Source organism: Rhinopithecus bieti, unplaced genomic scaffold, assembly GCF_001698545.2.
Source record: "Rhinopithecus bieti isolate Rb0 unplaced genomic scaffold, ASM169854v2 scaffold_48354, whole genome shotgun sequence".
Lineage (NCBI taxonomy): Eukaryota > Metazoa > Chordata > Mammalia > Primates > Cercopithecidae > Rhinopithecus > Rhinopithecus bieti.
Window position 1 is genome coordinate 32392 of NW_016819017.1, and position 11147 is coordinate 43538.

The 11147-nt window shown below is 46.8% G+C and overlaps 1 protein-coding gene and 1 pseudogene across 2 annotated transcripts in view; both read left to right on the forward strand.

Annotated features, from left to right (window-relative positions):
• LOC108519191 (golgin subfamily A member 6C-like) overlaps nucleotides 1-2778 on the forward strand; it is a 16041-nt gene extending 13263 nt beyond the window's left edge. Inside the window, 1 exon segment of the mRNA XM_017858032.1 lies at nucleotides 2734-2778. Within this exon segment, the coding sequence (XP_017713521.1) occupies nucleotides 2734-2778 (45 nt within the window).
• Nucleotides 1566-8241, forward strand: LOC108519193 (golgin subfamily A member 6B-like; annotated as a pseudogene). The gene is made up of 13 exons (XR_001882558.1): nucleotides 1566-1867; nucleotides 2736-2774; nucleotides 3038-3088; nucleotides 3189-3279; nucleotides 3376-3482; nucleotides 4445-4531; nucleotides 4638-4745; nucleotides 6057-6132; nucleotides 6562-6653; nucleotides 7219-7321; nucleotides 7404-7507; nucleotides 7603-7756; nucleotides 7843-8241. The product of XR_001882558.1 is annotated as a golgin subfamily A member 6B-like (transcript).
• Nucleotides 8242-11147: the final 2906 nt, after the last annotated feature.

Consider the following 11147-nt stretch of genomic DNA (forward strand, 5'->3'; position numbering starts at 1 on the left):
AACCAGGCTCCTGGGGACAGGGGCCCAAGGGGCAGTAGAGGGTAATTGTTGAGATTGCTGGGTACTGGTAGAGAATTCTGGGTTTGAATCCTGCCTCTCCGTCTGCTAGGCATCTGATTTATGGCAAATTGCTTCAGCTCTTTGGGCCTGTCTTTTCACATCTGTAAAATAGGGGTAGTATTGTTTGACTTCCATTTGTGAAGTTTAAATGAGATTTCTTATTATTGTTGTTTTATGTTAATCCTTAGTACATGGCCTGCTGTAAACAGCCAGTATACTCAGGAAATGGTCATTGCTGTTTGATTTTCCTCATCCCCAGTCTCAAGGGGAAGCTGGGCCAATGAGTACAGCCACTTGCCATCAGGCTGTCCCTTTAGGGTCACGGAAGGGGCCCAGTGTGTGGTGAGGACAGCCCCAGGCACTAGAAATAATAGAAGATCTAACTTGCCACCAGCTTGCTGGGTGACCACAGAAAATCACTTCTTCCTGTGGGCCTCAGTTTCCTCCTCTGTAAGATGATATTGGAGAAGATCAGTGTCTTTCAAACTTGTTTTTTAGCTACAGCCCCTTAGTTCAAGTGAACCCTTACTCAGAAGTCTGTTTTTTTTTAATGGATGTGGAGGTCTGGAGCTCTACCAGATTCATCGCCCATGTCCTGGGCCTGAGGGAGGGGTCCAGTGAGCATATTAAGAGCTGCATTGGTCAGGTGAGTCCACTCTGTGACTGCATTGCTCAGGGGACTTTTCCATCTATTTGTTCCTGCCCCTGGCAAGGCAGCAGGTGGCCATTTGGAAAATGGCATAGGCCATGGTTTTAATCTCCTCTGCTCTTCAGCAGAGGAACCCACATCTTCCTCCTACCCTTTCTTGCTTCTCTCTAAGCTACTTCTGTCTTTCTCCACTTGCCCTTGTTTTCCCTTGTCACCTCCTGTAGATTCAGGACATTCTGAAGGTGCTAGTGTCCAACCTTAACCATTCCAATGGAGTAGCACTCTGCCATTGAACAAGTGGAAGATAAGGCAGTGCCAGGACCCCTCTCTGGCTTGCTGTCCCCAGCTGTGCATGCCCCTGAGGCTTCTCTGGTTTGGGGATACTTTACCTCTGGCTTATTTTATGTTGCTGCCATTAACCTTCAGCCTGTTTATGGGAATAACGTACAGAGCAGGCATGTGGGATTTGGGGCTTTTTTTCTTTTCTTTTTTTTTTGAGACAGAGTCTCACTCTGTTACCCAGACTGGAGTGCAGTGGTGTGATCTCAGCTCACTACAACCTCTGCCTCCTGGGTTCAATGATTCTCTTGCCTTAGACTTCAGAGTAGCTGGGATTATAGGCAACTACCACCACACCCGGCTAATCTTTGTATTTTAAAAGAGACAGAGTTTCACCATGTTGGCCAGGCTGGTCTTGAACTCCTGACCTCAAATGATCCACCCGCCTCAGCCTCCCAAAGTGCTGGGATTACATGTCTGAGCCACCATGCCTGGCCCCTTGCTGTTTTTTACCTTCTTGATATCCATAACTGTTTCCCATGTAAGTTTCTGTTTTCTTCTGAATTTGTCATCATTATTACTCCTGCATCATCTGTTATCCTGAAGGATCTGGAGGTAAGAGGCCCTGGGCCTAGGTGCAGTGACCCTGCAGGCCAGCCCTCCAACCTCCTCTCACAGCAGGGGCTGGGTGCCCCTTTACCAGCTGAGACAGCCCCCCCACACCCCAGCCCTAATGATTGTTCTCTCTACCTCTCCCTGCAATCCTCCTCCAACTCATCCTCTCTGTATGCGCCTCAGAGCTGGTATCAAGAACTAGCAGTAGCCCTGGACTCAAACTCCACGACAATCAATCACCTTAATGAAAACATAGAATCATTGGTAAGAGTCCAGTGGGGTCCCCTGATTCCATGCTGCCAATCCTAGTCTTTAGTTTATCCATGGGGCCCTGAAGAAAGGGGCTGGGGCCCCTGGTACCAAGGGCAAATGGGAAGCTGGAGCACCCAGGCCTCACCTGGAGGGACTCCAGAGCAAGGCGCATGTAGCATGGCTCTTCTGTCACTGCCCTCTTTGCCGACTCTCTGTTCTCCAGACACCTCTGCTCCAGTCCTTGCCACATACACCCTAGGGTTGTCACCTCTCAGGGAAGCACTAGCCTGACTGGTTGTCAGGGGCCCCATATTTCTGCCCTGACTCAGTCCTGAATTTGCTCTTTTCAGAGCAAATTTGACAAGTCACCTCTCCTCCTTGGGCTCGTGTTTCTGGAGGAGGTAGAGCATCAAAGGTCTCTGTTAGCTCTGAGAGTCCGAGATTTAAGGGCCCCTAGAATGGAAACCTCATGGCCAAGGGCTCCTGTCTGTCCTTTTCCATCCTATATTTGCCATGGAGAACCGTACCTGGCCCGTATGTGCTCAGTAAGTGTTTGTTGAATGAATGCACCTTTCTAAATAACAAGCTGGCAGAAGGGTGGGCTTTTCTCAGACTCTGTCTCTGGAGATTTATGTTACTGTCCTTTTGAGAGAATCCAGATTCAGACTTTGCGTTCTGCGGCTGTGGGCAAAACTGACAGAGACCCAAATCATCTGTCCTTGGGAACTTGAGGAGAGTTGACCAGTTCGTGTTGCCACTGGGTCTGAGAACATTGCCTTTAAAATCCATTCCTGGCCCCTGCCTACCGCTTCCTGGTCTGGGGAATAGAGTTGAGGGGACCACCCTCAGTCACCTGACTCTGGGGTGACTCTCCCCAGAGAAACAACAGAAGAAACAAGTGGAACATCAGCTGGAAGAAGTAACGTCATTTCTTTGTTTGCTCACAACATGGCTGCTGGGTTTGAGGGACACTCAGATGTAGAGGCTCCAGTCTCATCTCACCCACTCCCAGCCTGGGGAAGAAGGCTCACCCCTCAGATTCCATCCCATCCCCATAGGGTCCCTGATAACTTAGTCCCATGAGTGGACCTGTCCTGGGGCATTAGTGGCATTCTGGGGCATGTCTCTTGCTGTGCTATCTCTGCTTCCCATGGTAAGAGCTCTGTCTTCCTCTTCCTATAGGAAAAGAAAGCAAACAATGAAATACACAAAGCACAAATGGAGCAGTTATAGGTGAGTGGAGGGTGGGGAGTTTTCTCCTGTCCTTCAGAGAATGTTTCTTTCCTTCTTTTTCAGCACTTTCTTGACTTTTCTCCCAAATGTTCAATTCCAGACAATCAACATCCTCATGTTGGACATGTTGGAAAAGGCAGACTTGAAGACCACCCTTTACCATACTAAACGTGCTGCCAGACACTTCGAAGGTAGGAATCTGGGCACCCGGTCATCCTTCAACCTGGCACTTTGACAGGTCTTTAGGGGGAGTCCTTTTGGCCCCATCTCAACCTCTGTCATTACAGAAGAGTCCAAGGATCTGGCCAGCCGCCTGCAATACTCCTTACAGCGTACTCAAGAATTGGAGCGAGCTCTCTCTGCTGTGTCTACACAGCAGCAAGAAGAGGACAGGGTGAGTCCAACCAGCTGCCCCGTCACCTGGCAGCCTGGCTTCCCAGATGGAGGAGTGAGCCTAAAGCTCCTTTCTGCAGGATGCAGTGTCCTGCCCAGAAGGCAGCAGGATCATTTCAAGCTGCTTTTGTGTATGGTTGTTAGAGGCAGCCTGGCGCTGAGTCAGCTGCTGTGTGTGTGTTGGGGGCACTGTGGGCAGTGAGCACTGGACGCAGAGCTCAGAGACCAAGTGCCTGCCCTGCCCTTACCTGGCTGTGGCCTTGGCCAAGTCTTAGGTGGGGTATTGGATACTTGTATTGTGAAGGTACAGAAGAGTACCTTTAGTATGTTACCATTTCTGTAGAGAGAGGAAAGTGTGTCTGTAGGTGTGTGTGTGTGTGTGTGTGTGTGTGTGTACATACTATGATAATGTACATAAAACATGTCTGTAAGTGTTTGTAAAAAACTCAGGAGAGAGTAACAAGGTGCCTGGGAGACACTTCCCTTCTGTACCTTCTGAGTTTTGGACTATGCGAATGTATCATCCTTTCAAAAAACAAACAAAAGATAAACAAACAAAAAATAAACAAAAGATGTGCCCCCACCCCCAGCAAGAAAAATGGGCTTAGAGAATCGGACAGACCTGTCCAACTTGGTGTTCAAATCCCAGCTCTGTCTAAGTGATCTTAGGCAAGAACTTAACCTCGAATACTCCATGTTTTTCATCTACACAATAGAGGTTTTCCTAGTAACTGTCTCATATGGTGGTAGTGAGGATTAAATGGGATTGTTAGCATGGTACCTGGTGAACTCTGTAAAGGTTCAAACAGTGGTAGTAACAACAGTAACAACAATGGCAATATTATCTGATCTCTCTGGGCCTCTTTGGTCAGCTGTAAATTCGATCTTTCTCTGTCGCTTCCAACTTTACTGAGTTCTTTTAAAAACCAGGCCATGGACTTGGAAATGCCTTGATCTTTGTAGTCCTCAAGCCACAGTGAAGCAGTCCTCCAGCAGCAGTTACAGCAGTCCACAAAGGAGCAGGCGCTGCTGAACACACACGTGACACAGGTGAGGCTTTGCAGAGAAGGGATGTGGAAGGATGATGATCCCTACTGGCCAGGAGCAGGTGAGGACCAGTGACAGCCCTTCCTAACTTCTGTGCCCATGCTTGCAGATGACAGAGTCACTTAAACAAGTCCAGCTAGAGAGAGATGAATATGCTCAACATATAAAAGGAGAGAGGGCCCGGTGGCAGGAGAGGATGTGGAAAATGTCGGTGGAGGTGAGACATGACCCTTTAGCCCCCACCTTAGATAGGTCACTGGATCTTTCTGGGCATCTGTAAAATGGGACTAGTACAGCCAGAGGTGGTCATGGGTCTGGGCTTTGTGGAGGTGGGGGCAGAGAGGGAGATGGTAGCTTGTCCAGCCACCAGCCCCTCTCTCCAGGGCCCTTCCCCTCTGTGCTTTGGGCAGGCTCACACATTGAAGGAGGAGAAGCGTGACATACATCAGATACAGGAGCTGGAGAGGAGCTTGTCCGAACTCAAACCCCAGATGGGTAAAATGGGGCTGGTGTGACATGGGAGCAGGACTGGCATCAGAGGACTGTGGGGGTGGCTTAGAATGCCCCAGGGAGGTGGGTGGATGGAAGGGCTTTGAGGCAGAGGGAAAGAGGTCTGTGCCAGGAGACAGCAAGTTTTGTCATCTCCATGAACCTCAGGGTCCCCATCAGCAAAGAGGGAAGAGTGCCCATTGTCAGCCACCCACAGTGCTCTCTATCTGAAAGTGGCTTGGAAATTGGCTACCATCAGGTGCAAGGAATCATTAGTAGTGAGGCCAAGTTTGGGAAGCCTGAGAGGAGCTGTGCATCAAGAGGAGGGTTTTATTTTTTCTTTTTGGGTAGGGGGGCGGTGGTTGGGGAATCCAGAGGCCCTTATTGTCTGCTTCCTTTCTCAGCTGAGCCCCTGTCCCCAGCACCCCCAGCAGGGGCTTCTGAGGTGAATACATGGAAACATTAGGCATGTAGCACACTTAGCAGATGGTGGTTGGCTCCCTCTGCTTTTCCACCAGTCTGTGGCCTACAGTTTAAATGGTGGGAAGAAGGAGATGAGATTTGAGGCTGGGGGAAGAGGTATGGGGTTCTTGGCAAGGGAGACAGTCTCTTAGGCCTGGAGCAAGGGGCCAGGGGCCTGGGCAGCTGACAGCCCCACAGTGCCCTTGCTACTCTATTAATGGGCCCAGAATCTGGAAGCCAGCCACCACGTGCCCTCAGGCCCAGGGTCTTCCTGCAGGTGGAGCTGAAGAGCCAAGAGTCTCAGAGTCTGCAGCAGAAGTGAGACTAGTACTTGCAGCAGTACCTGGCCAGCTATCAGCAGCTGACCTCCGAGAAGGAGTTGCTGCACAGGCAGTTATTGCTGCAGACCCAGCTCATGGACTGGCTGCAGCAGTAGGAAGCTCAGGGCAAAGCAGTGGCTGAGATGGCCTACCATAAGTTGCAGGAGACCCAGGGGAGGGAGTTGCAGAGGATGGAGCCCTGAGGGGGATGACCTGGCAACCTCCATGCCTTCTCAGTCTGTTTTCTGTCCCCTTAGGAGCACCTAGAAACTGCCAGCCATCAGAACCAACAGCTAGAGAGCCAGCTGAGCGTCATGGCTCTCCCTGGAGAAGGTACAGGAGACCACTCAGAGGAAGAGGAGAGAGCCCCAGGAGGAAGGGACTGTTAGCAGCATAGGATTGAGGAGTTGGAAGAGACCTTTAGAATAGCTGGTCGTTATGCCAATCAGGTGTTTGCACTAAGTTCGGCATCAATATGGTAACCTTCTGGGAGCAGGGGGCCACCAGGTTGCCTAAGGATGAGTGAACTGGCCCAGATCAGAAAGGGAGCAGGTCAGAACTCCTGCACCAACCGGTAGTGGGACTGTGCCTGGGCAATATAGCAAGACCTTGGTTCTTAAAAGGGAAAATTAAGAACAGCAGTTCATTCCCCTCTGGGGAGGGGCTGGCTCAGGGTTACACAGTGAGGGTGAGGACAGAGATGGGCCCACAGTACTTCCCTTGCTGGGTTGTCTGAGGACCCCTCTGGCCACCTCCCCACAGGAAATGGAGGAGGACATCTGGACAGTGAGGAAGAGGAGGCACCTCGGCCCATGCCGAGTATCCCACAGGACCAGGAGAGCTGGGAGGCCACGGTGAGCCTGACTTTCCCCGCCTCCCCTTTGCCACCTTCCTCTGTGGTCCCTCCCAGACTCCCTTATGCTCTTGGTTTCCCTGCCTTCTGATTTCTCTGGACCCTCATCCCTTCTGGGAGCCAGTGGTCAGACACCACTTCACCTGTGACCAACAGGCGCACTCTCTGAGGCCCCAAGGGAAGGGGCTGCACTTCACCTCCCTGCCCCGTTTGTTCTGTGTATGCCCCTATAAGAATACTCACCTCTTGCCTTCAAGTGGCATTTTTCAACTCCCCTGGAGCCAGTGCCCAGGAGGAGCAGGCACGGCCATGTGGGCAGCAGAAGGTGCAAAGGCTGTGCTGCCTGCACCTGGTTTACCTGATGGCCTCGGCCTGGAAGGAGCCAGAGGCAGAGGCCCCAGCCCCAGGGACTCGGGGTGAGTTTGTGTGCGGGGAGAGTTACCATGCCCTGAAGGAGGCCATGGAGAAGGTGAAGGTGAGTGAGTCCTGGCATGGGCCAAAAAATGTGGGGGGGGGGGGACAGGACAGGTCACTCTCGAGATGTGACCCCATTATTTTGGCTCCAGAGCGGCTTTGTGGACCTCCCAAAGGAGAAGGCGGACGGGAAGGAGTAGGTGGAAAAACTAGATCTTGGATTCATCCAGCTCTCTGAAGCAACAGACGGCATGAGTGAGCGGGAGACCAGGGCATGGCAAGGGGAGCTGCAGGGCCACTGGAGGGGTCCCAGCATCTGAGCCCTGTCCTCTTGCAGGAGAGTACATCACAGTATATGAGAGCCAAGGGGCAGTGCCAAACACGTGACACCAGGATAAGGAGGATGTCATTAGGCTGGCCCAGAATAAGGAGGAGATGAAGGTAGGGAGTGCACCACCTCTATGGGGGTAGGGTTGGGCATGGGTGCTGGTGCTGCCTCCGGCTCCAGTGTGGCAGCTGAGCACCCCTCCATTCAGGCGAATACGCTGGAACTGCAGAAGCTGGTGTTGCCACTTGTGGGTGACCATGAGGGGCATGGCAAATTCTTCACCTCTCCCCAGAACCTTGCTGATGAGCCCGCTCCAGGGGCTCCAGCCCCCGAGGAACTTGGGGCTGCTGGTGAGCAGGGTGGTGAGTAGAGCCCTCAGGCGGGGTGGCCAGGCAGGAGCAGGGGAGGCTGGCCCTGCACTGAGATCCCTGCCTCCCTCTCTCTGAAGATTTTTATGAGGTGAGCCTGGACAACAGCATGGAGCCCACACCAGGAGAGGCCAGGAAGCGTTCTCCCCATGACAACCCCACCGCACAGCAGATCATGCACCTGCTTCCTGGAATGCAGGACACCCAGGAGCACCCAGGCTTGGCCAGCAAACCCTGCGTGCCATTCTTTTACCAGGCATCCGAGGACAGGGAGATAAACATCATCATCGTCTAAGAGCTGGTCAAGAAATTGAAAAACAACAACAACAAAAAGTTATGGCATTAATCTCGTACACAATTCATTTACTTCATTTGAATGTTAGAGCCACTCATGTTTATTTGTGTTTCTAATTTACAGTTTAAATTTATTTGTAAAAAAGTAAGGGAGAGTGGATCTTTTCCTGATGTTCACTCTGGCATCCTTTAGCATTTTTGGTTTTAATTGATAATTGTAGATCATTAGCTCACATATCGAGTTTGCCCTTACCTGGTGGGAGTTCAAACACACAAAGACCCACTATTTGCACAAAATTATTCTTGCTGGTTTGGAATAGGCTGCCATGGTTTTTAAAATGTTTTTGCAGCATGTATGTTCATTATGGAATTCAGATAAAATTTGCTTATGTTCTGATATTATGTTTGATCGAATCCTAATCACAGTGAGCTCTTCATCAGCTCAATATGTGGTTTGCCCTCAAATGCACACTGTTTATTACTTTGTAATATGCCACTGTGAGTAGTGACGTTTACAGTTGTTTAAAGACTGAGAACTGGAAACAGCCTTTCCTCTATTTTCTGTGTATTGGGGATGGGTGTAATAACATTTGGGGGAGCTTTTTAAATCTCACAAAAGAGGAAAGTGGCCTGCTCTGGCAAGTGTGTGCAGGATACAGTGTGTTTCCTTCATTCTGGTGCCAGGAATGAGCGTGGTACTATGGTAGTTCCTTTAGGATATGTATGTGCTCTGGGCTCATGAAGATATTGCATCATGAGGTGTGGCCTTTGTACTCTTTCTCAATGACCTAAAAAGGGATTATTTCTGAGGAAGGAAAGGCTCCCATCGTTGACTGTGGATGGGAAAAACCTTTTCTAGCTTAGCGCATTTATATCTCCAATACATTTTAAAATCAGAGTCCATGTTACCTATTTCAATCACATGACTACAGGTCTCATCACACAAAAGGGCACTGGTTGGCATTCTTCTTTATGTATTTAGTAAAGATCATAAGAAATCCTTTCAGAGTGTAAATGTCCCTGGAACAGGCATACAGGCTCTAGTCAAGAATGAATTCGAGTGAAGGAAAGCTGTGTGACACCTGGCGTTCCTCTATGTTCATGGAGCTTCTTTGAGGCTAGAATATTGATTTTACCATCTAGACCTCTCTGGCTAATACCTTTTCTTCAACCACATAGGTTACTCTCACATAGGAATTTACTTCTTTTCCTTGAATGGAAAACACTTAAAAAATAACAACCATTATTATAAACCAATATATGTGAGAGTACTTAGTTGAAACAAAGAGAAGTTTTAGTAGACAGTATTCTACTACATTTGAAAATCAAGGAGATGTTTATGCAACTTAAAATGTGTACAAACTGCATTGCAATCTACTGTTTGTGAATGTCCGAGTATTTTGAGGAAAAGTGTCTATACAATTACAGAGTTATATTTCCTCACAAAGTTCTTTATGAAGAGTGAAATATGTTTTTATACCTCTCAGTTTCAGTTAGAGGCATATTTTGTGCCATACTTATGTTCATGTGCCTGTACATGATGAATGAATTATTTCAGTCATACATTGCCTAAATAATAACTTTGTGATGCTTGGGAAAGAACAGCTAAAACTTCATGAAGTTCTAATGTCTCTGTTCCAAAATACGTCACATTATTAGAATGTAGGAATACATTATTAGAATATATGCGCACTCCCTGGGGTGGGCATTTCTCGTTACTAGACCATCTCCATTTTTAGCATTTGGCATCCTCATGATACTTTTATAAATACTTTTTTATATGATACTTTTATAAATACTTTTATGATGATACTTTTATAAATACTTTTATAAATATGACATTAATAGGAGAGCAATAATACAATTTTACAGATGGAATAACAGATTTGCCTGCATTCACTGAAAGAGTGCAAATACTGGGTGCTTGTGACTTCAACTGACTCTTCCAAACTGAATTTATCAGTTTATTAGATAAATCCAGTTTCAGAATGATAAAGAAAAACTGTTAGACCAAATAATGTGGTTAATTAACAGTGGTACGATTTCTTGCCCGAGGGTTTAAAATAGACTTAAGGTCCTGTTCTTACCTTCTGTTTTGTGAACTTGCTGCTTTTGCATTATTTGAGTTCACTTGAAAGACAGTTACTTTAAGTCCATTTTAAACCCTCGGGCTAGAAATCGTACCACTGTTAATTAGCCATATTATTTGGTCTAATAGTTTTTCTTTATCATTCTGAAACTGGGTTTACCTAATACATTGATAAATTATTTTGAAGGAATTTTTATAGTTCCAGTCACTTCACTTTTACCCTGACACATATAAATGACTAGGAATGATCTTCAGATCACATTTAGCATATGTAACCAATCTGACAATAATGTGTTCATCAGGGACCTATGGATTAAATCACATACTGGCATATTTAAGCTGAATATCAGTCTGGAAAATAAATGTACTATATTAATTGAAATACCACTCTTCGTGTAGATATTTTGTCATATGTTTAAGATAAAGCTAAAAAGAATGGAAATCATATCACAATAACTTAAGTCTTTCTTCAAAGTGCATGCAGTCTTTTGCAATACCTCATTCAGCAAGTATTTGTTCTCTTCTTCATTCAGTATAAGGCAGCTTTCAATTTGCTTAGAAGGCAACATTAGAAGGTTAGAGTTCATCAGAAATACAGAATTTTAAAATGTGAGTTCAACTGAATAAACTTTAATTTCTGTAGGAAGTAAAGAATCAAAATACCTGTTAAAAGATTGCAATATATAATAATTATTTTAAAGTATCTGACTAAACCTGATAGATTTTCTGGAAATGAAAAAAATTAGTTCTAAAACCAAAGCTGATTTTAGAAAATGTGAAAATGTAAATCAGCCCTATCCATAATAGTTTCTCCAAAACTTTATCTTACAGTTACTTTAAAATAATATAACTATTCAAAATGTAACTGCTATGTTAATGTTTTGAAGTAAGTTAAAACATTTTAAAATATGAATACTGTAGTTTAAAACAAAGAAACTGGGGGAAGAAAAAGTAGAGAAAGAAATAAAGTCCAAAGCTTTATTTGCCAAGTTTTCTTAGAAT